At 46.1% G+C, this 26,666-nt stretch overlaps 10 protein-coding genes across 10 annotated transcripts; 4 read left to right on the top strand and 6 right to left on the bottom strand.

Annotated features, from left to right (window-relative positions):
• Positions 1-1,448: 1,448 nt before the first annotated feature.
• Positions 1,449-3,782, bottom strand: FOMMEDRAFT_114240 (dihydroxy-acid and 6-phosphogluconate dehydratase). The gene is made up of 6 exons (XM_007271293.1): positions 3,553-3,782; positions 3,364-3,440; positions 3,292-3,306; positions 2,979-3,232; positions 2,333-2,920; positions 1,449-2,260 (listed from the first exon to the last, which is right to left on the bottom strand). The coding sequence occupies exons 1-6, from the start codon at positions 3,709-3,711 to the stop codon at positions 1,542-1,544; spliced, it is 1,812 nt and encodes a 603-aa protein (XP_007271355.1). The 5' UTR covers positions 3,712-3,782; the 3' UTR covers positions 1,449-1,541.
• Positions 3,783-3,920: 138 nt separating this feature from the next.
• FOMMEDRAFT_161821 (uncharacterized protein) lies at positions 3,921-4,588 on the top strand (the record flags this gene model as incomplete). The annotated part of the gene is made up of 3 exons (XM_007271292.1): positions 3,921-4,005; positions 4,058-4,157; positions 4,216-4,588. The coding sequence occupies 3 exons, from the start codon at positions 3,921-3,923 to the stop codon at positions 4,586-4,588; spliced, it is 558 nt and encodes a 185-aa protein (XP_007271354.1).
• Positions 4,589-5,772: 1,184 nt separating this feature from the next.
• On the bottom strand, positions 5,773-6,111 carry FOMMEDRAFT_96407 (uncharacterized protein; the record flags this gene model as incomplete). The annotated part of the gene is made up of 2 exons (XM_007271195.1): positions 5,773-5,867; positions 5,940-6,111. Coding segments are annotated over 2 exons (267 nt in total), but the record flags the coding sequence as incomplete, so codon positions are not given.
• A 738-nt stretch (positions 6,112-6,849) lies between these two features.
• FOMMEDRAFT_23694 (uncharacterized protein) lies at positions 6,850-8,450 on the top strand. Its single transcript, XM_007271159.1, has 2 exons — positions 6,850-8,267; positions 8,332-8,450. The coding sequence occupies exon 1, from the start codon at positions 6,876-6,878 to the stop codon at positions 7,239-7,241; it is 366 nt and encodes a 121-aa protein (XP_007271221.1). The 5' UTR covers positions 6,850-6,875; the 3' UTR covers positions 7,242-8,267; positions 8,332-8,450.
• A 2,368-nt stretch (positions 8,451-10,818) lies between these two features.
• On the top strand, positions 10,819-13,158 carry FOMMEDRAFT_149198 (RIO1-domain-containing protein; the record flags this gene model as incomplete). The annotated part of the gene is made up of 4 exons (XM_007271291.1): positions 10,819-11,092; positions 11,157-11,596; positions 11,651-11,934; positions 11,990-13,158. 4 exons carry the CDS (start codon positions 10,819-10,821, stop codon positions 13,014-13,016), a joined length of 2,025 nt encoding a protein of 674 aa, XP_007271353.1. The 3' UTR covers positions 13,017-13,158.
• A 341-nt stretch (positions 13,159-13,499) lies between these two features.
• FOMMEDRAFT_96791 (kinase-like protein) lies at positions 13,500-14,589 on the bottom strand (the record flags this gene model as incomplete). Its single annotated transcript, XM_007271221.1, has 4 exons — positions 13,500-13,658; positions 13,736-13,815; positions 13,899-14,053; positions 14,108-14,589. Coding segments are annotated over 4 exons (876 nt in total), but the record flags the coding sequence as incomplete, so codon positions are not given.
• Positions 14,590-16,792: 2,203 nt separating this feature from the next.
• FOMMEDRAFT_23692 (uncharacterized protein) lies at positions 16,793-17,399 on the top strand. Its single transcript, XM_007271158.1, has 4 exons — positions 16,793-17,053; positions 17,117-17,167; positions 17,230-17,291; positions 17,338-17,399. Exons 1-3 carry the CDS (start codon positions 16,857-16,859, stop codon positions 17,264-17,266), a joined length of 285 nt encoding a protein of 94 aa, XP_007271220.1. The 5' UTR covers positions 16,793-16,856; the 3' UTR covers positions 17,267-17,291; positions 17,338-17,399.
• Positions 17,400-17,481: 82 nt separating this feature from the next.
• On the bottom strand, positions 17,482-19,070 carry FOMMEDRAFT_114230 (2OG-Fe oxygenase; the record flags this gene model as incomplete). The annotated part of the gene is made up of 10 exons (XM_007271290.1): positions 17,482-17,631; positions 17,700-17,803; positions 17,861-17,889; positions 17,940-18,046; positions 18,105-18,111; positions 18,188-18,282; positions 18,336-18,420; positions 18,481-18,683; positions 18,750-18,936; positions 19,003-19,070. The coding sequence occupies 10 exons, from the start codon at positions 19,068-19,070 to the stop codon at positions 17,527-17,529; spliced, it is 990 nt and encodes a 329-aa protein (XP_007271352.1). The 3' UTR covers positions 17,482-17,526.
• A 663-nt stretch (positions 19,071-19,733) lies between these two features.
• On the bottom strand, positions 19,734-22,449 carry FOMMEDRAFT_129355 (uncharacterized protein). Its single transcript, XM_007271289.1, has 8 exons — positions 22,388-22,449; positions 22,103-22,337; positions 21,862-22,032; positions 21,734-21,799; positions 21,160-21,666; positions 20,474-21,109; positions 20,267-20,416; positions 19,734-20,207 (listed from the first exon to the last, which is right to left on the bottom strand). Exons 2-8 carry the CDS (start codon positions 22,307-22,309, stop codon positions 20,097-20,099), a joined length of 1,848 nt encoding a protein of 615 aa, XP_007271351.1. The 5' UTR covers positions 22,310-22,337; positions 22,388-22,449; the 3' UTR covers positions 19,734-20,096.
• Positions 22,450-22,745: 296 nt separating this feature from the next.
• On the bottom strand, positions 22,746-24,178 carry FOMMEDRAFT_96314 (uncharacterized protein; the record flags this gene model as incomplete). The annotated part of the gene is made up of 8 exons (XM_007271191.1): positions 22,746-23,019; positions 23,079-23,239; positions 23,293-23,308; positions 23,365-23,546; positions 23,600-23,719; positions 23,772-23,964; positions 24,025-24,052; positions 24,103-24,178. 8 exons carry the CDS (start codon positions 24,176-24,178, stop codon positions 22,746-22,748), a joined length of 1,050 nt encoding a protein of 349 aa, XP_007271253.1.
• Between the last annotated feature and the right edge of the window lie 2,488 nt (positions 24,179-26,666).

Raw genomic sequence — 26,666 nt, 5'->3', positions numbered from 1 at the left:
AATTAACCTTAGGAAAAATAAGGGAACAAAAGTATATATAGTAAAAGTCTCTTATTTTTCCTAAGGTTAATTCTTAACATATAAACATAAAACTTTTTGTAAACTATTCTATTATACTTCTATATAATTTAGGAATACAGTTTGAGCTTGAAAAAAAATTATTAAGTATAGAAGGAACTGAGGGAAAATAGCTAGTTTTACACATTTTAGTCTCTCCTCAGTCAAACAGAACAAGTACATAAATCACAGTAAATTAGGTATATTTATTAAGTACTAATGTATGTAACTATAATAAACTGTTTTCTAAGCTTATATGTTGAGTTTTGAAGGAATGAAAATTCAAATATTAAGAAAACATGAAAAACAGTGTATTTTCACTATAACTCAGTCAAATCTTGCTCAAATTTAATAATTAAAGTGTCTATTTGAAGCATATTTAAAAAACATAAATTTATGTCAAATAATCACTGAATTCTGTACAGAATTGAGTGAGAAATAGCTATTTTTTTGTTTTGTTTACTTTTGTAACAAAAAATAATAAATTATCAAGTGTGACAATACTTATGAAAAAGGCAGTAACACATTTACACTCTTACAATCTATCTTAATATTTTTTACAACATTCTTAATTTTTATTATAGACTTAGTCTCTTACTCTTACTCTCTTTATTATTTTCTTTATTAAATCTATTTTAATAACCTTTTATAACATTCTTAATTCTATTCTAGTCTTAGTCTGTTACTCTTTCTCTTTCTCTTTCCTTTTTTTATACACTTGTGTATTTACATACTATAAGTCTTTTCTAAGTAAGAAAGAGTATAGCTTTTTTAAAGTTATATATATTCTATACTCTTATTAATTTATAATTTTAATTAATTGTTTGTTTTAACAAATAGTTATAAGAATAATAATTCTAAACTGTGTATATTTAATAAGTCTGAGAAAACTTCTTATATTATAACAAACAAAGACAAACAATACCTGGATATAATAGTAAGTAGTAAGTAGTACTTGGTTGTAAACTTTCTTACTAATTGTTTTACTTATAGTAAGTTTTCTAGTTAGATCTAATCTAATACATAAGTAATTAATAAAATAATAAATAGGTATATAAACAGGACTGTTTTTAATGATAGATGCTAGAGACATTTGATTTGACCCATCAGTACAATTGTAATTAAAAAATTCTTACATTCAACCTGTAAGCAAAGTATGTATTACTAACTACACAAATTACTAGAGACAGTGTTCAGGAATTACTTAAGGAAAATAAGAATTAACACAAATCAACACAACTGTAGTGTGTAATATGTCTGACTATCCTAAGCAAGTGAGCTTGTACAAGGGATCCGAGCTTGAGGACTCAAAGTCGCTCAATTCATTTGATTTTGAAGGCATTAGTGTTTTGCTTAATAGAACTTTAATGAACCGGGAATGTAGCAAAACGCTCTAGTAGTCCAGTGGAATGAAAAAAGTTATCCAGCCAGACATATTCATTATTCCTATTCCTCTACAAGAAAAACATAGATCCGTAGACTTGTCAGGCATCCGTAACACACCCATGACTCGCATCCGATACAGTCTTGATATACCTATACAATGTACCCTGTCGAGCCTTCAATGGCGGCTCTTTCCACTCCTCTCTCCTCTTCTCAAGCTCCTCTTCACTAATATCCAACTCAAGTGTATTCTTCACCGCGTCAATACGAATAGTATCACCGTCTTTTACAAGTGCGATCGGTCCGCCGTCCTGTGCCTCAGGTACGACATGACCAATGACGAATCCGTGCGATCCTCCACTGAACCGTCCATCCGTAAGACAAGCAACGTCCTGTCCTAGTCCCGCGCCCATAATCAAACTGGTAGGTTTAAGCATCTCAGGCATGCCAGGTCCACCTTTCGGGCCAAGGTATCTTAACACCACGACGGTTTTCTCGCCCTTCTTGAATGACCCACTCTCCACAGCGTGTATGAAATCCTCCTCGTTATCGAAGGCACGGGCTTTACCTGTGAAAGTGAGTCCTTCCTTCCCTGTGATCTTCGCGACCGCACCGCCTGGAGCGAGGTTGCCGCGTAAGATACGGATGTGTCCGGTGGGTTTGATGGCTTTATCTAGGGGACGGATGACGTCTTGGGTCGTGAAGGAGAGTTCTCCGTGTTTTTGCGTCCAGCGATCGAGGTTCTCGCCCAGCGTTTTTCCGGTTACAGTTAATGTGTTTCCGTTGACCAGGTTGTTTCTGAGTAGGTATGACAGAATTGCTGCGAAAAAGGGAGAAATTATTCAGTCATTCGAAGGGGAAAAAAAGAAATAGTCAAGATAAAGATACTTACTTGGGGTACCGCCGATTCTGTGTACGTCCTCCATCACGTACTTTCCACTAGGCTTCAAGTCAGCGATGAAAGGAATTCGGTCCGAAACGGCTTGGAAATCGTCAATCGTGAGCCGTACGCCCACAGACGCAGCAACAGCGATGAGGTGAAGAACAGCATTAGTCGAACCACCAAGGATCATCACAAGCACCATAGCATTCTCAAACGCTTCTCTCGTCATGATATCCCGCGGTAATATATTCTTCTCCAGCAAATTGCGCATCACTGCGCCGATAGAGTCGCATTCAGCGTGTTTCTCGGGATACTCGGCCGGGAAGGAAGAGGATCCAGGTAGGGTCATCCCAAGAGCTTCTGCGGAGCTTGCCATTGTGTTGGCCGTGTACATTCCGCCGCAGGCTCCTGGGCCCGGACAGGCATAACGGACGGTGTTGGAGCGGAATTCTTCGGCTGAGGTGGTGCGTCCGTCGGCTAAGTATTTTCCGTAGGATTGGAATGCGGAGACGATGTCGAGCTGAGGTTGGCCGGCGCATGAACCAGGACGAATTGTCCCTCCGTAGACCATCAGACCAGGTCGATTCAGTCGGCCAACTGTTGTAATTTCATTCAGTCCGTTGACTTGATAATAGCAGATTATGGTATCACTTACGAGCCATGAGAACACCAGGCATGTTCTTGTCACATCCTGGAACAACGACCATGCCGTCGAGCCAATGTCCACCGCCAGCAGTTTCGACGGCATCGGCTATGAGGTCGCGCGATTGAAGCGAGTAGCTCATCCCGCGCGTTCCCATACTGATACCGTCGCTCACGCCGACAGTGCCAAATTGGTAGGCTATAAGACCTGCGTCGACCAATGATTTTTTGACGCGCTGTCCGAGACCGAGGAGATGTTTGTTGCATCTTGGAAGTTGAAGTTAGGACGGAATGGTTTGATGTGGAGGTTATGTTGGAAGTCGTACGGGTTACCTTCATACCTAACCGAAAGTCAGGTTCGAATGTATGAGCAGCAGTTAAAAGAAAAACATACATACCAGACACTTGCGATGCCAACCATAGCTTTCTCGAGGTCTTCTAGAGAACTTACACCATCTGTCGCGTATAACATAGCCTATACAAGTATTTTCATGAATTATTTTATGTCATGTCGATTGTTCACAATGTACAGACCTAGCATTTCTTCGTAAATGGGTTACAGTGACAAGATGCCTTAAATTCAATACCTGACTAGCACCTTGGTCTTTTGGTTGAGTGACCGTCCGACTATATCGGTTCAGAATGGGCTTTTCGTTGCGCGAACATGTTGAAGAGCTAAGCGTTCTTCGAGTAGTCCTTTGCACCACCCTTTTAGACAGACGCGTCGAGCAGATAGCAAGCGTCATTTTCCTTTTTTCTGTATGCGTATAGAACCTTAGGCTCTGGATAGAGCAGCACTCGTTCGAGGACGAGAAACGAGTCAGAGGCCGAAAGTACCGAAAGCAAATTCTGGCAGTTTTATTGGTCACAATATGATTGCCTGTTATGGAGATCGACGATCAACAACGTGGGTACTGCAAGGTTTGGCATGACTTGAACATTAACTACAACAGCCATGGAAAGCCTTCGCAAGAGAGTTCCATTCAAGTCTGACACAGAGGGAGACACTGGTGAAGATACTAGAATACTTGACGAACAAGGTACATATAGTACTAAAATACTTCTCGTGTTCGAGACTGACGTTTATCATAGAGCAAGATGAATTAATTGCTGAGTTCCGTGGAAAGGCGGAAAGTATGGACAAACGAATATATCGTCAAGCACAGATCTACACAGGGATATCTTGCTTATTGTATGTTTCCGACCATATGATTTTTGATCTGCAACGGAAATCGATACAGCATTTTCAGACATACTATATTCTTCTTCCGACCATCGCTGCTGGACGAAACTCCTATTATGTTCGCACGATTATTTGCCCTTGTCAATGTGCTGGTGCATGTCAACCTTTTACTACTTCTGACCCCTTCGCTGGATACCCCTGTGCACCAGCTTGCAAAGGAGACGCCGCATCTCCCACTTTCGCCCATACGGACCCTTTGTGTTGCGGGTGCTGCACCAATATTCTCCCTGATATCGCGCAGAGGCTGGCAACAGACCTCATGGTGGAGTGTGGCATTTGTTATAACCCTACTTGTCTGGGTCATGCAGCAGTCAATCCAGGAAAACAAAGCGAGCCTGGAGAACCTGGAGAAACTGAAATATGATGCTAAAGGAGCCTGAGCAGGTGGCGTGTCCCTTGCTGTATTTGTAGTTTAGATCAGCGGCGGCCCTTACGGCATTCCGAGTGTACGGCATTGTTTTACGTCACGAAGAAGGAATCTACGTTACAGATTCACTCACTGGATTACAACAGATTGAGAGGTTACAGTGATTAGACAAGAATACTGGATGAAATATTGCGGGGATAGAATACGCAGTTAGACGAAGATCAGAGTATAGTTAAGGTGCGTTGAGTGTAAGAATTAAGAGGAAAATAAATGAGAAAATAAAAAGCAATTGCAAATAGCCCGGAGATACGGTTGTGGTAGTGGTAGTGGTAATTTTAGAGAAATGAACGGCGAACTCGACGTCGGTTGCCACGCGGAGGCGGCGTCCTCCCTTCAGCCCTCCTCCACCTCCCCGACTCTCCTCTCCCCGTCATGTCGCACAGATATCCCCCACTGTCATCGATGTCGGGTACTGCCCGACCGTCCTGACTCGACGATCTCGCCCTCTTCCACCTCTCGCCCTTGGTTTTCGTCACTTGCCGTCCTCGAGCGTTTCGTCCACCGCCGACGCAAAGACTGTCTCCCCGACTCTCCGTCACTTGAGCTAGGACCACTCGAGTATAGACTTGCTGTCCGCATTGGCGTCGACCCAGAGGTCCGCGTACCGACTGCGCTCGCACCTGAGTCGGAGACGCTGATGTTCATATCTGCGCGAGGGAAAGGGAGCTCTCGTGCTGCCATGGGCGGCGAGTGTCTTGGCATGAACAATTCGCCTTCAAACGGCGCATTGGGATTATAATTTGGATACTGATTTGGGGGATACTGTTCGGGCGGGTAAAGGGACAGCTGCAGCCCAGAGGGAAAAGGTGAAAAGTTCGCTCCAGAGAGCGTTGGAGGTTGCGCAAGAGGACGAGGAGACAAGGGACGTTGAAGTGGCGAAGGTAGATGGAGGTCTCCGGACGCTTGTTGGTAACGTTGTGATGGGCTTTCGTGCTGAAGTCCGCTTGCTGAGGCCTGAGGCTGAAGACTTGCTTGCGACTGGAATGCACTTGTCATCTGTGTCTCTGGACTTGCGGCTTCTTCTGTCTCACTTCCTTGATCCTTGGTCTTGCCCTTCCCTTGCTTCTTGTCCCCTTCGATCTTCTTGTTGGAATTTTTCGGCCTGGTATCCATTGCCTTTTGCTTCTTTCCCGGGCCACGCCGGCGAACAACTGGAATATAAGAACATGCTACGTTCTTCCTTTGACAATTTCTACAAGTCGGACGCAAACCATCGCACTTCATTTTCCGCCCTGTTTGGCCAACGGAAATAAAAGATCAACAGTCAAGACGAAACTTGTTTATGAAATTTGGTAAAGACTCACTTCTACAGAAATCGCAGGCCACTTCGATTTTAGTTCGTGGTGCGCGAGAACCTCCCGCTGAACCTGTTCTTGCAGTTTCCGATCCAATAGCAAATTGTGGTTTCCCATCATCGTCGGTCGTCTCCAGTTCGTCTACAACGCTCGCGCCGCTGCTCTTAGACTCGCCTGCCATCCCTCCGTCGTCTCTTCCTTTCCCTTTACTTGCCAAGCTCTGAGGAAAATTCGACGGGCCAGCAGTAGGCTGTGCCGCATAGGCTTTTCCAGGCGTACCCATTGGTTGTGGAAAGACAGGCGATTCGCCTGTACGTCGAGGAGCAGGAGCAAGTACACTCGAAGGAGCTGTTGGTTGTCCTCTTGAAAGAACATTAAGTTCCGAGGCATGTGTCGCCGGCTGGCGACCCCAGAAAGCTGGTGTTTCAGAACTACTTCGCGACTCTTGCCCTGGCGCGGAATCAGATGGAGATGGAGGGATTATGGCCTTTTTTCCACGTCCACGTCCTCGGCCGCGGCCCACCCCGCTTCTCCTGTCCCCCTCTGCTAAAGAGCCGGATACTGGTAAAGACGAGCTAGACGGACCAGCAATACGATTTAACATCGTTGATGAATCGGGTTCGTAGCGCTCTACGCTTGCTGATCGCGACTGCTCTGCCTTTGGTGAGCATGCAACAGGGACGGGAACAGGTAGCGGATAAGATGGATGGTGGGGAGACGTGCGCATATCTTGCGCATCTGGAATGTATGTGTACCGACTCGGTACACTGCCAGTATGCTCTGGTCTGTTTCTTTCCCGCGCTGCAAAAGGCGTAGAGAATGGAAAAGGTCCTGTTTGACTGTCTGCATGCCCTGAATGGAGCAGGAAATCTTCACGACGCACCACCTCCGGCGCGCTCTGTGTGCTTGGCAGTGTTTGTGCTCCGAGTGGTAATCGTGGCGAAGATGACAGAGACGAAAGACTATGTCTTTGCCCAGGCACATGTCGAGCTTCTAATGGCCCATGGTACTGAGGAATCCGTTGCAATGCTGATGAAGTTGACGCGGAAGAATGGTGGACAGGTAATCGCGCACCAAGACTCGGCTCTCGTGGAGCAGCCCTCATTGGGTCGCGACTTCCCGATGCCTCATGTCCCTGATACGATCGGTCACGCTCAGCGCTCGTTGTCGGAAGGGTGTGGCTTCTGTATGGTGGTGCGGCAGACATGCTATGGATTGAGTCGTACTGACCTTCGGGTGGTATTCCCGGCGGATCATCCGTGTATAAAGTTTTATCTTCGTATTCCGGACGAGGGACTATTTCACAATTGATTGATTCAAAACGCAAAGTCAGCTTCCAGACAATGAACATACTCACTATTCGGATATAGCGAAGAATACCGTGGGAGGGACGTGGAGGACAAGCTTCGCGGCGGCAGCGGAAGAGATGGGAGCTCTTCGCGGAAAGATCCATCGCTCGGAGAAGGAAGCGTACGCCGAATGTCTACCTCGTCCGACGACGGCTTGTCTTGAAGATACTTATGAAGGGATTCCGGCAATGAGCTGCGAGGCTGCGATGGATCATCTGGGCTGTCTCGGAGGGAGGCATGGGAGGATCGCGGCTGCTGACCGCTCATCGCTTAAGCCGTGCGAGAGAAGTCGGTAGCGGGGGCGACTAGGCGGTCGGGAGTAGAGAGGATGGGCGGAAGCTACAGCGCCAACTGAATCCAGCGGTGGATGCAAATTTAACGAGCCCGGGTTCGGAAAAAAGACACTGAAAAAAGGTGGCGGTGGATTGGCAGCGGCCTAGGGCCACCAGGTGACCACTCGAGGTCGTTCCAAGTAGCCGCAGTTTGCGACTCAATCCACCAGGGCGAATCCCGAGATCGCGCAAGAAAAAGGAGGCAAAAGAGGAGATGGACGTGGCGAGAGCCGGACGAATGGATGGACGGACTCCTGTGACAGAACGTATCGTTCGGGTGCCCGGGCTGTTGTGCAACCTGTTCATAAGGTTTGCTTCCGTTGAGCTGACATTGGCTGCCTGCTTAGTGTGAGCCCCCCTCGTGTCAGCCGCGTTCAAACAACATCGATTAAAATGTGATTCAAGCGTCTGGACGAAGAATATTCCCGAGCTTCAGGTGTGGACGATGCAGATCGTCCTCCATGGAGACAGGCAGCGAAATGGCGCGTTCGAGGCGACAACAGGACCGTCCGAAATCGGTGTTAGTGTTCAGCTCACCCTTCCCCGCCACCATCTCGTTGGGTCTGAACTGCCTTCTGCAGTATCGATCCTTTCTCCTTTTGTCTTCCCTTCGTGCAAAGTCAAAAATTCTACTCTACGGGGCCGAGAGGATCAACGTAAGTTGTCGATCCTTTCCTTATTATTAGACGGAGAACTTTTATGAATGAACAACATAAATAGCCCCAGGAGAAGCGCCCGAGATCAACGTGTAATGCCAGCGCTTATGTATTTGTCGTCCTTCAAAGGACGGATTGTACATCGTACTTTTGTCGTGTAGAATTCGCAAACAAAAATCCGTTGTAACCCAAAGCACTGCTCCAAGGAACATTTCTATTAACCCCTCTTTTACGGTTGATAGTATATGATTCTCCCTGTCCCGCGCCAGATCTGAGACAAGATACTCCACTGTGGCTGACATCCCGCCTCCTCCTTACGCGGGATGTGCTGTGTGTGCCTCGTGTAACGATCTCGAGCACTGTGTGCGTGCATCGGCTGATACCAAAGCATTATGGGGTTGTCCATGTTGATCCGGATCGGTGTTTAAGCACAAGATCGTTTCTGAGACATCCCACTATCATTCCGAAAAATTTCTTCCTTCCTGATCGTAAATGAGAGACAAAATGGGAAGGGGTGGTTAAATGAACTCAGGGACAAAGAGAAGAAGTGAGTAATGGGGATTATGTCAAGGGAGAGAGATTTGTCCATCTTTATGTGAATTTTAACGGAATTGGTTACAGAATTTGAACCCTTCAATGTTTTCAGCGCATTAATCCGCCTTGTCGGGATTAATATTTGCTTCCAGAAAGGAAGTTATGATTTATCTCCGTAGACCACGTTGTTTAATATGCTTCCTGAAATGTTGTAACAGGAAGGTACATTCCGAGACGAGGTGGAATTTCTAGTTGTCAACGACGTAGAACGAGACAGCCATTACCTGTGTTGTTCTACCTCAAGCCGACTTCAATGTTCATCCAATGGAAACCTGGACTAATAGACATCCTTGCCATTCTATCAGTCAAAACCTTTTCGCATTACTTAGGATCGTGAATCTCAAGTGTACAAGAAACGGAAAGGATGAGATTGATATCATCAAACGTCCCAGCTTTCCAAAACGAAACTCGAAGGATATGTATTCCGAGCACGGACCGGAGCGAACACGGAATATCTCTGTTACCCGCGTGCAGTGTGCGTACTATCATTCAACGGATACAGAGTACCATATTCGGCTGGTGTCCCTTCGTTGCTTTTCTGCATTTCTGATCTCGTTGACGCACATCGGGATCTTTGCAGAATCCCCGAAAAGTATCGAGGTAAGGAACGCGAGTGCTGTCCTTGGTCTCGGGTTGTATCATATCTGGCCAGGTGCATTATTCACTAGGATACCAAGGCTTAGCAAAGTGTTCGTTGCGTCCGGCAAGGATGGTGGGTTTTGGTAAGGCGAAAGACGTTTGCATGTACATTTGGGTAAATGGGCGAAGGATCGGGGAAGCTATGCGATTCGGACGTGGGGGCAGATCATATGATAAATCTATATCAGTAAGAAGACGCTTTCGAAAGGAGTTGAGTAGGAATTTGGGCAAGTCGGTTTGCTAACGGGAGATACCACCCGTCATTAAACAAATTCGGAGCCAAACCAAACGTCTCTATGGCAGGTCAATCAAACTCGTCAATCGCCTACGTGATTTAGCTCTGTGGCGGTTTATCTAGAGAGGTTCGTACGGATATTTCCGAAGGGCACGCGGAAAACATGCATCGCTGGGCTCGCATATGCATCCACTTTCATCTAATGGTCTTAACGTGTTACTTAAATTGGTAGTAACGGCGGTGAATACCGAAGGCTATGAACTTTCGCGGGAAGTGTCCCGAGGTGAGTAACTGCGTTCGCAGATTGCCGGCTTCATTGTATCCTTACCAGGGCTTTATTCCTCTGGAGTATCGCCTTGTAAGTCGAATCGCTAAGCCGCTAATATAGTTTATAAGAGAAGGAAGCATCTGTGCATCTGTGCAACAGATTCTGTTTGTACTGTCCGGAATTACAGTTAGATTTCTAAAAAGTTATGTAACAGTCGTCCTTTTCTACAGTAACAGCATCCGTTAGCACGTCAACGATTCATAGCTTCCGCTTATTCCCTTCGGACCAGATGCCCCAACTCGACTTGATAAGCTGCTTTATCTCGTACCTAGACCAAGTACTTACTAGACATATAATACTTTAGAAAGCGGCATGGTAGACAAACTGTCCTTTTTGAAAAGTCCGGTACCATGGGCAACCATTAGATCATTGCCGTGACTATGACAACACAGTAATGCAATGGGTGGCACCAGGAATACATGCAAGTAAATCGAGCGTAAAGTGTAATTGATAGTGGCGGCTTCCTTTGCGGGGGATCGGCATTCTCTGCAAAAGGAGAGACGTCTGAATGAACGTGCGAATACTTCGAACGGGTATTTTATTCCCACGACCTCGTGAGCTCCGAAATTTGGATCGGATTGGGAAAACTTTATGGCATCGGTGAATGCACAACAATTCTGTCAATAATCCTGCTAACAAATTCTTTGTATTTGATACTTAACTCATCTCTGTCAGAACATATCTTTCGTTGGAACTATCCTGTTTCTTAGCACGGCATTTTCTTTTCATCACGATAATTCACGAGACAGATAGCCATGGTAACACATGCCAATGGCTGTGAGCAGGGTCAATTTGACGATGCGCATGAAGGTTCACATAATACGACTGAGGTACCCGAAACAGCGTTAGTATCTAATGACAGTGAACGTGTGGAAGGAAGAGGCAGCGCAAACTACATTGATGACCCCAATCTTCTCGAGTGGTCAGAGGAAGAAGATGGAGAGGATGACGAAGACGAAGACGGGATAAGAGAAGAAGATTTTGATGATAACCGGGTCGATGATGAGGACTGGGATGTCACTGAGCGCGGTGAGTTCGAAGTGCTGATTGTATGCGTCCTTGACAATTCTCTAATTCAATACGCACGTTTCAGACTTTACGAAGCAATATAACCGATTGCGACAGCATGTCGCAGTGAGGTCAGGTGCTGCCGAAGGGACACAGCAGGCGACAGCTAAGAGCACATCCGCCGTCGCTGTGCTTCCCGCTGTGAATCGTCCACGACGAACCGGGAATGCACCTACCACGCAATTGTCGTCGTCGATCAACCACCAGGACAAGACTACTACGGACCAACTCGCCTCATTATCTAAATACTCCGGGCGTCTAAAGCATGTTCATGAGCCATATAGGATGGGTATGGGTGCAAGTGTAAACCGTAAAGGACCAAGTGCGCATGCAAACTTGAAGGATAAAGCGGATCGTGCTACGAATGAGCAGGTCCTGGACCCACGAACGCGCATTATATTGTATAAGATGATCGGTCGCGGACTGTTACAGGAGATCAATGGCTGTGTGAGCACTGGCAAGGAGGTATGTGTTCTCGTGCTTCACATGTATTGGAGTAAGGAGTTAACGGAGTTATAGGCGAACGTCTACCACGCCCTGTCTCCCGAGGGCAAACATCTGGCTCTGAAAATCTATAAAACTTCTATTCTTATCTTCAAAGATCGTGACCGCTATGTTTCTGGTGAACATCGTTTTCGGACTGGGTATTCACGCCACAACCCACGGAAGATGGTTAGAGTGTGGGCGGAGAAAGAAATGCGGAACCTCAAGCGATTAGCAGTTGCTGGTGTTCCAGGTCCGAGACCTATCGAAGTTCGAGAGAATGTACTTGTCATGGAATTCCTCGGTGACGAGGAGGGATGGTAGGTGTCTCTCCCGAATTATTTCAGATGGAGTGTCATTGACATTCCGTACCAGGGCTTCTCCTAGACTTAAAGATGCCAAGATTCCTGAATCTGAGCATCCAAGGCTCTACCAAGACCTCCTTTTAACCGTGCGACGTCTCTTTCACGAGTGTCACCTCGTTCACGCCGATCTTTCCGAGTACAATATACTCTATGACGCAAATTCGCTTTTCATCATCGACGTCTCACAGTCTGTTGAGCACGACCATCCACATGCGTTTGACTTCCTACGCAAGGATATTGGGAATGTTGAAGAGTTCTTTTCGCGACGCGGTGTGCGGACTCTGGGTTTACGCCGAGCATTCGATTTCGTGACCCGCGTGCGGTCGAGTCTTCTATCTGAGCTTGACTCTTCCGTCGCTGAAGGGGAATCAGTAAGCGGAGGGACGAATCCTCTGTCAAAGGAAAAGGAAACTTTGCAGCGTTGGCTCGAGATGGCTGAGACCGACGGTGCAGAACGAGCCGAAGGAGTGTCGAACAACGAGTCAGAAGTTCACGCTTCCCACGAAGATGCCGTCTTCATGCGCTCTTTCATTCCCAGGAATCTCAATGAAGTATTCGATCCTGAACGTGACGTCGAAGTACTCACCAGAGGAGAAGGGAAAAAACTAATATACGCTGACACTATTGGACTCGTACACCCTACTTCGGCTTTGACGAATAAATCCGAGTCGACTCCACGCAAAGAGGGTACGACTTCGGTAAGGTTTGTAGAGGACGGCATCCAGGATATGTCGATCGGTGAGGATGTTACTTCTAAGGCAGAAAGCAAGGAGGACGTCGGCGAAGTGGTAGAACTCGAAGGTGAAGAGAACAGCTCCGACGATGATGATGACGATGAGTCCTCCACGGCTACCGATGACGAGAAATTCGAAAGCAGCAAATCCGGCGAGCACAAACCCCACGGCCACAAACACGAAGACCGCGAGCTGAAAAGGGAGCGAAAGAAAGCCGTCAAGGAAGAAGCCCGAGAAAAACGGAAACACAAAATGAAGAAGGCAGAGAAGAAGAAAAAGATAAAGGCAACAAGAAGGTCTTGACACCATAGTGCGTTTTTTTCATTTGGCACATTTGCAGGTGTATGAGACTTGATCCTACGCCCAATTGTCTTCGATCAATAGAGTATTTAGAGACGTATTTTTACAGCAACTCGTAGCAAGAAAGGACATGTATTTGAATCTGCTAAAACGAGCGTTTCCGGTCTGTATGCTTGTATGTAAGAGAAAATGGGAATCATATCAAAGTCACCTCATACATCAAGTAACGTACACAATCCCTCCACAAGATAGATAAGAAGGGCGGGAAAATGGATAGTCGGGTAGAAGCGACGAGGTTTGGAGGTGAGCGAATCAAGGAGCTTACGTCTATCAATCATCCCAGTCACCAGCCAATGCTAAGCTCAGTACTGGCAAGGAATGTTCGTGAAAGCAAACTGCAACGTAGAATGCACGACGTGTCTTTCACAATGAAGTATTAAAACGAATCCGCCTAAAATCGATTCCTGAGAACTGCAACGTCCATCGTTATGGTTTCTCCGTCGGTGCCTTTTCCGTAGACGGCTCATTTTCTTTATCCTTCGACGACGATTCTTTTCCCCTCGTTCGCTTGCGGTACATCGTAATCCACGGATGCTGCAAAACTTCAGACAACGGCATGCGCTTCGCGGGATCAAATTGAAGAAGCTACGAATTCCCAAATCAATCCGCACATAAGAAATCTTCGCGCCATTGAATAGGGAGAGGGAGAGAAACCGACTGACTTTGGTTATCAAGTCCTTCGCAGCAACCGAGACTCTCGGAGGGATCTTCAGGTCCACTTTCGCTATTCGCTTATATGTCGCTGTGAAGGATAACACAAGACCAAACGTTAGCGGCTTAGAAGTGGCGGAGAAGACGGGGTAGTCTGGGGCATCGTACACGAACCAGAATGTCCACTCAAGTCTTCAAATGGCGGTGCACCACATAGGAATTCATACGTGAGTACTCCAAGAGCCCAGTAGTCGACCCTTTCATTGTGTTCCTTTCCCAGTACCATTTCTGGAGGAAGATAGTCAAGAGTCCCACAAAGCGTTCGCCGTCTGAAATATTATCTTAAGTCAATACAAATAACAATAGAGCATTCAAACACATACCTGTTGCCTGGAGCATGAACACTCCAGCCAAAGTCACCAATCTTCAGCTCTCCATTAATTCCCAGTAACAGGTTCTCAGGCTTGATATCACGATGAATGACGTGTTTCGAATGTAGATACGACAACGCGTCAGCCATCTGGTCAATGTACCGCGAACTTCGCTTCTCTGAGAATGATCCGCATTTATTCAGCTGCTTGTATAGTTCACCCTTTCCAGCATACTCGAGCATAAGGAAGATGCGCTTCTCATCGTGGAAGTATCCATAAAGTCGTAAAATATTTGGGTGACGTAGGTTCTGCTGGATCTCGATTTCCCGACGGATCTGCTTCTCCACTTTAGACTCGACGATCTCGGATTTGTACAGACATTTAAGTGCGAGGATGTAGCGCGGTTCACATTTCGTTCGGACCATGTAGACACGACCAAATTTGCCTTTTCCCAACGGTCGCCCTATATCAAAGGAGGTGAGGTTCCAATCTCGTGTTGGACGTTCCCTACGTTAGAATTAGCATCTTGATACGGATAAGAATCGTGATCGAACAAAATTAAAACTTACACTGCGAAGCTGGAATCTAATGCAAGGATCTCGGCAGCTTCACCAGTGATTGTTGAGCCACGATTTTCATTCTCAATCTCAAAGCCTCCGTCGTACTGTCCGATGTCCATCATAGCTGGCGCCGCAGGAGTAGGCACTCTCGACGTAGCCGTCGTTGCATTCGAAGTCGTTCGCGAACGTTGAGTGTTGGTCATAGCAGCAGATTTTGTAGTTTCATTGGTATTTGTTCGCGAGAGTTGAGCTCCAGGCTTCGTACTTGCTGTAGACGTTGTACGTTTGTGGCCTGCAACGGTAGTTGTAGTCCCCGTGCTCGTTGCAGCTGCCTTCACCAATCCACTCATCCCAGTAGTTGCACCAGCACCCGCGTTCCCATCTCTATTCGGTGCATACTTTGATGCGATCTTGGTGTTTGTGTTACTACTCGATGCCTTCTTTTGCAGCGTTGGTTGGCGAGTCGTAGTAGCGGGCCTATCCTTCGCCGCAAGATCAAGATTCGAGAACTGTTTGGTAAGGTTCGAGACAGTCCCTGTCTTTGTCACCGCTGTTGCCGCTGCCATCTTGCTGTGCTTATAGATTTGTTTGACCTATGAGGCAGGCGAATAGGTCAGGTCAGGGGAGGGGGTTGCTATAAGTAAAGTACAAAGTGGACGCGTTGAGACTCCGAATCATTGTCTCCCACGGTTCGTTTTCGAACGCGTGCATCGGTCACGTGGACGTTTCTAATTACATAACAAAATTGTTGCGTAACTTCGGAATTACCAGCATCCGATCAAGGGAACTGGCATCATCATTTTACAGTATCACCGCTCCATAGCAGACTTTTTATTCATCTACTGCGAGAATAACAGTTCCCATCGAGCTTTGAGACGCTCGTTCTAAACAATGGCAGCGAAAGCGCAGTAATACCTACGAGACTGCTCTTGGGGATCTAATGTTCTGGTATGGATGCAGCAGGATTAGCCCTATTGTCCCGACTAAATTCCTACTCGTACTCTCTCAGATGGACACAAGCGAGAAAGCCAACACGACCCAAGCTGCGCGGGCCTTAAGGTATGCCCCAATCAGCTGTCCACAGCGGAATCATTTGAATTCCTCTTACCATCCTATATACTCGTCATACGGAGCAAGCATGCAGCATTCTCACCAAAGAAAAAAATGCATATTCTTATTGTAAGCAGATTGCATTATTTGTATCAAATTATCTAGCTATTTGATTACTTTTCGCAAACAGCATGTTTTCAAAATTCCCTAGCAAGAAAGCATCCGCATCGAATGAGCTGTCCCTTTTCAAAGCACTGACTAGTACGTACTCGATCATTTCCAGTGCAGATAGCATACAGTGGTATTTTTCTACCAATCTCTCTCCCTCATGCACTGCGCACTGAGTTCCTGTGTGAGTAATCCTCGTGAGAAAGATGGGTATACGGATGTTATTTACAATCCTGGGACTGCGCCTCTGTGACGGAATGGCGTCAAAGCACTCATTAACCATTGCACCATGTCTGCGCACTGCGATGGTGCACACGGACAACCCAAATTGGGATTGATATTTATGATTAGATTAGGGGGCGCTGCGGGGCCACATGGATGATCAGCACAATGTTCTACTAGGATTTTCTACCATCAATATTAATAATCGCCGCGAGTCTAATCCTTTTCTTCCCGTCTTTACCGGTCCCTAGCATGACTCGAGCTATGCTTTTTGTTCTAAATATTCTGAGAGCTTATACACTGAACTGCCTGTCCTCGAAATTGACTCGAATCAACCATATGCTTTCTTGCCCTTTACCCAAGCTAGGACTTCAGCATACGCCTTTTCTCGAATTCTATTCCCTATTTGTCCATGGGCGAGTCATGTCGGCGCGAACGAAGCGCTTGAGTGGTCGGGTCCGCCGGTTGGATGTATTCGCCGTGAACATTGAACAGTCTCCCTCACGCTCTGATCCTTGAGCGCAGTCATCTCAGTAACTGTGCACTGCGGCTGTCCTCTTCGGATCAAGGCTACTACACAAATTGGATTATTATTTGCACATGTGTGTTCAATCCTCAAATGTCGCGAATTTAGCAAACGGTTTAAAAGCGCAGAGTGAATCGATCATTATCCTCATCCAATACTTGCTCGCTACTCGCAATCTACTGCCAAACAAGAACGCTATCTCAAATCTACCTCTGCTACATATCTCATCTCTACCATGCTCAACAACCAGACGTCCTCCACCGACGATGCATCCTCGATCAGCAACCAGCCACTCATTCCTAAGGCGTCGGAGCCAAAGGACTATGAGGCAGCAGCAGCAGCTCTCATGACAAGCTACGGGCTGCCTGGCGGTATGCAACCCACGCCTATTCCTTCTAAGAAGGAAAAGAAGAAGAAGGGGACTGAAGGAGGGTAAGTGAAAACCTTCCCCTCAAATTATAGCATAGCTGTAACACGGAGCTGTTATTTTGACAGTACATCCAACAAGTCGGATGGAACTGCTAATAACAAGGCCGGACAGTCGAGGTTCGTTTAGCTTTACCAAGATCTATGTATGCTTAGATTCCTATATTGTTTCGGCTCGCTAGCACAGCGTCCTCTGCTGACGCTACGACTAAGGAATAAACTATGTGGGACTATGTATGCTGTCGTGAGTTGTTATATTTCTTCTGAGTTCTGTTCCTGATATTCATTAGTCGCAGAATCAGGGGGCAATAGCCTGCCTAGGCCTTAGAAATGTAATTATTGACAGAGAATGGTTTATGATATTGTTTGATACAGATTCAGTATCTCATCGCTAGTTATTTTAAGCAGTACACAAGGATCGCAGTCAAACTTTGGGCGAATATACAAGACACAAGCAAATATTCAAGGTTTTGCCCTTGCTACTTGTAGTTGTAAATTGTATCCATCCGTGACTTAACATACTCGCCTGCAGTGATAACTTCATATTTTGGTGGATGCTCAGCAGAGACACAACTAGGAATGGCCTATACATAACGTGATGAGAAAATCAAATTATACTTCCATTTATACACAGTGCAAGAAACGAGCTCACCTCCAGTTTGACATTGTAATCAAAGTTAAAGAAGACAGGCATCGAGTGCCGTTCGACTCCAGACCGGTTGACGGCTCGGTGAACAGTTGACTTGAATACGTCATCTGCAGTGATATGATCGACCAGGTCAGTAATACCCAACAGAATATCGTCTCACTCACTTGCACATCTGGAGAGCTGGTCTCCAACGCTACGGCAATCACATTAAAAATATTCAGGAAGGGGAGCAACCACACTCACTTAACGACAAGTGTGCCGGGAATGGGTGTTGCATTTATCCACTCTTTATTGGCATCCATGACTTGGAGTGATTCAATACCCGGTTCTTGCCACAACAGTGTAAAAACCTATAAATGTGGAGTTTGTAATAACAGGAACTTTTGGTTTCAATAGAAAGTAATATACCTCAAAGCTGGTATTAATAATTATTAATTATGGGACGAGTGAGAAATACAGGATATTAATGAAATCAAAACTTTAATGCTTACTCGCTATGAGCGCCTATTCCTATGACTCTATCATCATGAGGCCCAGTTTGCGGAGGATAACGAATAACGCGCATAACTATGGCGTCCTCTTTTGTCTAAGTACCATTAACATCAAACTGTATATACGGCGGTATGTGAATCAGAATACCTTGTCATCAAAAAAATTCTCCGGAACACCTAACGCAAGTGCAAAGATAGGAAAGAGCTTTTTCCCGAACTCTGCTGCAGCATTGCTTCGAAGCTTGTATTAATTTTCATAGTTCTATATGATTTTAAATGAGTATAATACGCACTAAAAACTCAATGCACAGTCTTTAAATTCGGGAACCTCGGTATTAGGCCACGGATTGGCAGGGATCTCGCTTTGCTTGTGCGAATAACTCTTGTCGGGCCCGACATCGAATGCTTCATGGAGGTCTCCCCTACCAGCAGGATCATTATTCTCGTCGAAATTCGCTGTATATCCTGTATAATTCGGAGATTTCCTAAGGTTGTACTATTCCACAGGGTAACATTTCGTCAAATTTATAAATTACGGACAAATGATTGAGAGTAAAAAAACCTTCTGTTTGATTTCTTCAGGGAGGGCGAAAAACTTCTTCCCGGCATTGACAGCTCCGAAGCTGCTCTTCTCGGGTATCCCATGATTCTTGACGTAGAAGAACCCGATATTAATGCAAGCATTGCGGATATCTCTTGCAAGCTGCTGTCGAACAACCAGATCCTCACTCTCCAATCCTTCTACATCACTAACGCCATTCAGAGTTTATAAACATCTAGTAGGTAGCGTATCAGTTGAGAAAATGCATCCGTACATGACAGGGATATTCTTGAAGCTATAGTCAGCACGACTAGCAGTTTGTAAGACACTCTCGATACCCATGCTTGCGAACGGTCAATGGCTAAGGCTCGTTCACGAGAGAGATAGTGCAGATAAGTGGTGGTCAGACGACGTCCCACGGTGCCCTAAATTTAGCAGCAGGAGAGCTTATGTGGTGAGTTCTGTACAGTAAGTTACCGTTGACGCTTCTCCGAATATGTAAAAAGAAGGGCCAAGAAAATGTCAAACAGGAGTGCATGCGTCCTTATTTTAAGTCTTTGACAGTCTTGCATGATTTACCGAGGTTTTGGCACAAGTAAAAAGGCCAGTGGTAGAGAAAGCAAAAGCCAGTCCACTAAACAGCCACACCAGAAGAGCAAATATGACACGAGCCAGAAAGTCAACGAATATTTGTGCCACCCTTATCGATCCCAACAACGAGCAATCAGCTGGATGGAACTAAGCGACCAACATCTAACCATTTTCTTGGGGGATAATTCCAGCAACTTGTCTCATTCGAAACACTTGAGGCCGAGAATGGTGAAGATAACACCGACGGAATAATTTAGAGCCGACTGTGTAAATTCACATTCACTTACGAGAACATTGAACCCTCTCTCGGAAAGAGGTCTGCTCTAGGTGACACTGTCGAAAACGTGCATTACACTCACCTGAAGCGTTCATCAACGCGTGTCAACAAGACACATCACTTGATCTTGATGCGTGGCTGCTTGCTATAAGAACGCGCGAATACTAGTCAAGTCCGAGGCGAAGGAGGCCTGGGTACTTAACAGCAACGTTACTTTGAGCTTCGGAGGGCATACGATAAGGTAACATACAGCGATACGAATGACAAGAAGAATCATGGACCAAAAAGAGTAATATCATTTACACTTCAAAGACGGTAATGGCAAGCGATGAACTCACGGCTCTTCTTATAAGACCCGTTAGGGAAAGGGATTTTTCCGCGTAAAATACGCGCTTATTCTGTCCTCATGATGCAAGACAGACGCGGTATCTACCTCTATAGTCAAGTCTCCCGTCTTCCAAACTGAGACGCACCTGAGGCCGAACTTCCGTGCTACGATTTTAGTCTACCATCATTCGCTCTGTATGGAGTCCCTCGCCATACGCCATGCTTTCGAAGATAATTTGACGCCAGATCGAGGTGACAAATTCTACTGATTCTTCCTCGAGGACCTATTGGAGGGTGTCGTTAATATCTGATAAACTACTAAAACAGTACGTCATAGTCTTACAGGTTCAAGTCCTTCTACGAGTTTTTGCGGCCCCTTATGATCTTTGAGGTGTTCGACGGTGAACATGACCAGGTCATCGTCCTCTAGTTCACCCAGATACTTCGTCATCTGGCGCTTGATCAACGGTTCAAGCTTGCGATCAATTAATTGCTAACGATACAGGTCAGCTAACATTTTTCCACATAAGAAACGGCAGGAACGACTCACATCAGACAGGCCATCCCATCGGACTTTCGCTTTGAACAATGCGTCCTTGTCTCTAGGTACATTCTCACGTATCTTCTCCAACCGCTCCTTCGCCTTTTCTCCTTCCGCAACACTGAAGTCGAGTTTCACCAATGGCACCTTACGTTTCTTGAACTCTTCTTCTTCCTCCTCTTGCGCAGCAAATGCAGCCGCTGCAACGGCTGCTTTCGGGTCAGCCGACTCCGCCTTTTGTGCATTCGCTGCTTGCAATGAAACGTTGAGTTTGACAGGAGCACCATCATCAAGGAGCATCCCTGCTTTGCGCTGTTCATCCGCGAGTTGCTGCATCTCATCCATCTGCCGTGCTAAGAACGCCTCAGATTCACGACGCAGGTTCTCTGCTTCTTTCTCTTCATAACTGCGAGATTGCTCGTCAGCGGCTTCTTCCGCCCTCAGACGACGTACCCGTTGGGCTCTCCATCGTGCACGATCGGTGTAGAAGAGTTCGTCACTTTCATCGTCGTCCCAAACGTGCAATCGAGACTTCATTTCAACTTTGTCATGTTCTTCCGCCTCCCTCGTCGCTCGTTGCCTCGCAATAGAGCGCTCCATCTCAGTGATTCGCCTCCGTTCCCGAGGTTCATATCTTCGTTCACGCTGTAAAGAGTTAGTACGTTTAAGTATATGGAAATGACAACTTGACTAACGTCTCTAAACGAATTCTCCTCATTTCGCCTTCTTGCCTCCTTCCGCTCTTCTTCCATCTCTTCGTCCGTCTTTTGGGTATTATTTGACGAGCTTCCAGCATCTCTGCCACTTTCCCTGACAAATCCCACAGGTTTGTTATACCCTTGTGCTCCATTGCCGTATCCTTGCTGCCTAGTTGGGGAATGAGCAGACCCTTGAGGTTTTCCCCACTCACGCTGTTTTGGACCTGCCGGCGCAAGAGCTGGGACGGCCGCCGATGTGACCTCGACCATCTTTTCACGCTCGCGCTTCGCCGCACGTTCACGGAACTGAGCTATTTCGGAAATGACTAGTCCACGCTGGGTCTCCGGCAAGTCTGCTTCTTGGAGGTCATGCAGATGAGGCGGAATCACGTATCTTTCTTTATCGAAGGAACCCTTATCTGCAGCTTCGTCATGCTGCTTTTTGATGTTTTGTAGTAGTTCGGTTATTTGTATTCGCGCGTGTTGTACCTGAGCGTCATCTGTCTGTATAAATTGTCAGACCTTCGTATTCGAAATAAGAGACGAAGAATGAAGGGAAGCGTTGACTGACATCAGTGTTCATACGCGAGGCGAAATAGGCGTCAATCATCCCTTTGTTAAGCTCATCGGCTCTCACCTGCAACAAATAGCAGAACCGCGTAAACCCAGAAATGGCGATGAAAAATCAACAGGACGCACCAAAAGCTTTTTGTTCGGAGCACCATCCTCCATCCCAGGCAGCTCGACACCATCAAGTAGCTTGATGGCACGCGCCGCAGATTCTGGGCTGTCGAACGTCGCAAAGCCGAAACCTTGAGGCTTATTGGCAGGTGTGATGAGGCGCTTGAAAGAAACTAGCGTTCCACATGTCTGCATGATAAAAAGGAAATGCATTAACACCGCTGCTTTGCATGAGTTAGAGAAAATAGGAGAGGCTCACGCCGAGCAACTGCTGCAAGAATGAATCGGTTATACCACCGGCAATCGAGCCGACAAAGAGCGTAATACCTTCCTGCGCCGGGCGTGCGGGAGGTGCCTGCTGCCTTTGAGCAAGAGTCATCATGGAAGGTCCTTGGCCGTACGAAGGCATGGGCGGACGTAGACCAAGACCAGGCCGATTCATGTTCATGCCTGGATATCCTTGCATTTCAACTTCGAATCCTCTTCGTTATTGACTATTTATCGCATAAGCGTGTATCTCTCTGGAAGAATATATTCCGCCTACCTTTGACGAGAGCGTTGTCGTCGTCGCCGGCCTGTATCTTTCGTGAAGGTAAGCAACGAAGCAGGGCTCACTGGAGTGACTGCACAGAGTTCGAAGTCATAGCCACGGTCGACGCGCGGAATTAATTTGCCTCTTTCGGACTTATTAGTAAGCTGACTTCATCTACCCGGAAAGGCCGTAATATCATTTTTCTCGGTCTCATTACACGACTCTCATTACCCTGACTACAAGCAACCAAAGATACAGTCTCCAGAACACAGATGATCAAGCCTCTAAACTGGATATAAAGTATGTGGGGGAATAAAGATTGAATATATAGAAATACAATGTGCTTCAGCCATCAACATCCCTCATGAAATCACCAAAGTGACAGGCCATCAAACTGCATGAGAATCGCAAAGACCACCGACGCAATCAAAACAGTGAGTCCTGTCCAAGTATTATGCGCGCTATTTTGAACATGGGCATCATTTGCTAAGATAACGTTCGAGAACGCCATCGGGCCAGACCCGTAGACTTTCACGCTTTTAACCTCGAAATATGCGTTGTCAAAATTTGATGGGTGACCGGCCACCCAGTCATCGTAGCAGTCGCCTGGGCACGTCTCAGCGAAAATCGATGGAAATCCGGCACTAAGGTTGGCGAAATTTTGATCAGCTTCCCCTCATATGCAAATCAAGAAATAACGCACAGATCGCCGCAGAGAGTGATATCAAACACAAGATTCTGTGGCTTGAAGAATTCCTCAATGTTACATCCCGAATTCGGCCAATTCGCAACAGGAGTCCCAAACGTCGCCGTGTCGAAGGTTGTTACATTTTGTCCCTGTAACGACGCTGGAATTGACGAACGCTATATAAAGACGATCAGTTTGCGCTTCATCTAGCCTGACCACAAGAACCGACGTTGAAAAACCAGATGCTAAAGACATGTCGAGGTTAGCATTTAAGTTTACTTAATAGAATAAACTGTTTTACGAGACACCAGATTCCGCAAATTCTGTAACGTAGATTCCTCCGCCAGCCTTCGCAAATGCCTCGCCATACGAAGAAGGCTGTGGATCAGACGTGACGCAACCTTGGTTCCCGTTCAGTAGATAACTACAGTCCGTCGAGTTCACTAAAGTACTGGTCTGAGTCGCATTTGCTTGCACGCAGCCCTACAGGAGAAAGGGTAAGAAATCCGTAATGTTAACAGTGGGTTGTTACTTACCGGTTCTGTATGTAGAGTCATGCGATTGTTTTTTACATCATTAATACCCTCGAACGTGTCAATTTCGCCTCCGTTTGGCCAGTCTGGCGCTGTTGACCAGAACGCAGGCCAGGTGGAGCACTATATACGAATCTATCAGCCTAAGTTCACCGAGTACGGCGTCAATACGTACTCCGTAGGGTACATGAAGAAAGTCGGCGATCCACACGCTTCCCACTTTAAATCGATCTTTAGAAGTTATGCGGATACTCTCCCGTTTATCACCGAATGATATTATTGACGAGTTGTCCACTCGCATGACAGCATGACCGTTACCATTCACGAATGCCAGGGATCTCTTTTTCGCTTGGGGTTGTGCAAGAAACCTATTGTGCCACTCAAAGTCAGTGCGAGGTGCTAGCACGCTAAGAAACCACCGAACGTACATGGCGTCTCCATTGGTCAGATTATCACCTGTAACATGTGTCGAGCAAGATTTAAACACAAAGGGAATTCGAGCCTACTATGATCAAAGAATGTCCAGCGATCGAAGAACGTGTCTCCGGCGTATTCCATTGCAAAGTTGTATCTCGTAGCCATAGTAAGGCTAGGGAACGCTGCAATAAACACAGCTGCAAGAGCGGCAGATCTTGAAGGTTTCATATTTCTCGTCGATTGTGCGGGAGTGATGCGCGTGGCACAAGATGGGGAAGGGGAGTGGGGAATTAGGGTGGCAGAAGCTAGAGCGTCCGCAACTGCAAGGGTCTGGGAGGTATAATAATACGAGTCTAGCAAAAGACTGGCGAGAAGGAGAGGAAAGTTAGACCCTTGGCCAGCGAGGGTTGGTTTATAGTACGGATTGAAAAATTATTAACGTAAGGATAAGGTGGGACAGACGTGTGCAGAAGCGGAATGAAGAGAAGAGAACACAATTCTGCACCGAAGCGTGGTGGCTGCCGCCGTCTCTGCGTCGATCAACGGGATCAACTGATCGACACCCGCTGCCTATCTCAGATCTCTATCTTCCTTACCGCCAATATCGTCCTGAAGCGAGAAGGAAAGCAACTACTCTGCATCCTGGCTAATTCTGCGTACCCATGATGCTTTCTTCTAATCCTTGATTTTCTGTGCCCGACTTTGAGGATTTACCTTACGCTCTGCCGAGTCCGCCTAAAATGCGAGACCAATAAAAGAAAGGAGCCAAGGCAGAGGTGTAGACCTGAAAAAAGATGGGATACAGGGCAGATGTGTATAACAGCGTATACAAACGAGTAATTCTCGTGCCTGCATGCTCTGGGCCTGATCCTGATTTTCAGGTACACCAATAGAACGTCCACCGATTGGCGTCTTCTCGGTGATTTGGACACGTTATTCAGTAATCTTGCACTGTTCTCGGATGCCACGAACGGAGCATATTGTCCAGCATAGAGTTTACAGAGTCGGTATTTCCAGACTCAATTGCGCGGGAGTCTACGATCGGAACGTCCTGAGAAGAGTGAAGCAATTTTACTCTAGTCCATCAGCCGATGCTCGAATTAAAGCGCGGCAGTCAACTGCGGCACGAAGTCCTTTGATAGCGGCACTTACATACAATACTCAATGAGAAATTACGCCAAGGTCGAGACAAGCACGAAGGAGGCATTTGAAAATCTACAATATACTCTCGATAAAAAACCTATCGTTCACTTTCTTCCCACCTACGCAACGTTTCATCTTCGCCAACAAATAGCGAGACAGGTATTAACTTGCTCCTTATCAAAGGCACTAACTCTGCCGCCACCAGAAGCAGACAGTCTTATGAGCAGCACCAGCTTCAACTCCCTACTTGAATCTTTGTGCACACACCCAGACCGAAACTGCAAGCCAGAGGTTTGTCTCCACCTTTTTATACTTGAATTTCCATCCCGTATTCTAGAACAAAGCATTTTCAGGTAAAAGGTGTTACATTAGTAAGGCCCAGATCAGGCAGATGAAAGCTGTGGGTAAGACATGCACCAAGTGATTTGTCTGCAAGCTACCAGCCACAGTAAACTTGCCTTAGACTGCTTAAGTAAAATATTAACACTTAGATTGTGAAAAAAAAAATCATTTGGATATAGAGTCTGGGACCTGGGTTTGGCTCGGAGGACTGTAAGGAACTTAGGCTTCTGCATGAAGATAAGAACATTGAGAATATTGAGAACTAACACAGTCTCAAGAACACTCATTCAATAAAGGCTGTTTCAGCAAACTATATGTGTCTGGTGTAGAAATAAGGAGTTTCCAAAAGTACAGAGAGGCATAGCACCATTTGATAAAAAAAACAATGCAGAGGCACGAGTCAATTCACATGAATTGAAAGGACTGGATAAGGTGACTGTAGAACAAATATTCTATAATCCAACTGCATTTATTTCTCAGACACACAAATATTCATATTGACCTTCTTGGAGTGATGTCAACATCCACTCAGTATCAGGAAGCCATTCATCAGTTCCTGATTCAATCGACAAGGATACAGTTTCAATTTACTCTACATGATTAGATTATCATTTAATCATATTATACTCTCAGAGTTTCAGATTATTTGTATGTCAGCAACAGCGGCAAAGCTGCTGCTGTATTATTGTGCCAATGGCATTACTATGACTGTCTAAGACATAATATTGTTCAACCCAACACCGAAAGAAACCTGTCTATCGGTTCGCCTTGGATCTCCTATCTCACATCACAAGCACAGCGTGTTATTACAAAATACTACGGAAAAGGCAATTATCTCTTGGCAAGCTGTCTAAGGGGCGAGTGAAGTCAGTGCTGAAATGTGGATAACTGTGACGCTGTACCTTCTCACTCCTATCTTCCACAATTACTCCTAACTATAGTTAACCTGTTCTTTCAAGCTGTAACACTTTGAAAATCAGCTTCAAAGCACCAATACTGTCAGTGCTTCGCGAATGCAGCGCTGTTTGTTTGAATTGGTTTGTTCAGTAGAATAGAAGCGGTGTTCACTGCTGAAACGAAACTTTCTAGACTGTTTTTTTGCATAGGTAAACCGGGAGGCTGTGTAACAAATACGATCGACCTTTCCTTTACGGGATACTGCATCAAG

Source organism: Fomitiporia mediterranea, assembly GCF_000271605.1.
Source record: "Fomitiporia mediterranea MF3/22 unplaced genomic scaffold FOMMEscaffold_16, whole genome shotgun sequence".
Taxonomy (NCBI): Eukaryota; Fungi; Basidiomycota; class Agaricomycetes; order Hymenochaetales; family Hymenochaetaceae; genus Fomitiporia; species Fomitiporia mediterranea.
Note: the sequence above shows the minus strand (reverse complement) of the source record. Positions and strands in the feature narration are given on the sequence as shown.

Bases quoted from the DNA above. Each gene is read 5' to 3' on its own strand.
- FOMMEDRAFT_23692 (XM_007271158.1), top strand. From the start codon at position 16,857: ATGCTCAACAACCAGACGTCCTCCACCGACGATGCATCCTCGATCAGC. The intron at 17,054-17,116 runs GTAAGTGAAAAC...TTATTTTGACAG, and splicing joins AAGAAGGGGACTGAAGGAGG to TACATCCAACAAGTCGGATG. The intron at 17,168-17,229 runs GTTCGTTTAGCT...TCGGCTCGCTAG, and splicing joins AACAAGGCCGGACAGTCGAG to CACAGCGTCCTCTGCTGACG.
- FOMMEDRAFT_114240 (XM_007271293.1), bottom strand. From the start codon at position 3,711: ATGACGCTTGCTATCTGCTCGACGCGTCTGTCTAAAAGGGTGGTGCAA. The intron at 3,441-3,552 runs GTATTGAATTTA...ATACTTGTATAG, and splicing joins AAGACCAAGGTGCTAGTCAG to GCTATGTTATACGCGACAGA. The intron at 2,261-2,332 runs GTAAGTATCTTT...CCTTTTTCGCAG, and splicing joins CAGAATCGGCGGTACCCCAA to CAATTCTGTCATACCTACTC.
- FOMMEDRAFT_129355 (XM_007271289.1), bottom strand. From the start codon at position 22,309: ATGCAAGGATATCCAGGCATGAACATGAATCGGCCTGGTCTTGGTCTA. The intron at 21,800-21,861 runs GTGCGTCCTGTT...TATTTGTTGCAG, and splicing joins CTCCGAACAAAAAGCTTTTG to GTGAGAGCCGATGAGCTTAA. The intron at 21,110-21,159 runs GTTAGTCAAGTT...AACTCTTTACAG, and splicing joins AGGAGAATTCGTTTAGAGAC to CGTGAACGAAGATATGAACC.
- FOMMEDRAFT_23694 (XM_007271159.1), top strand. From the start codon at position 6,876: ATGACAGAGACGAAAGACTATGTCTTTGCCCAGGCACATGTCGAGCTT.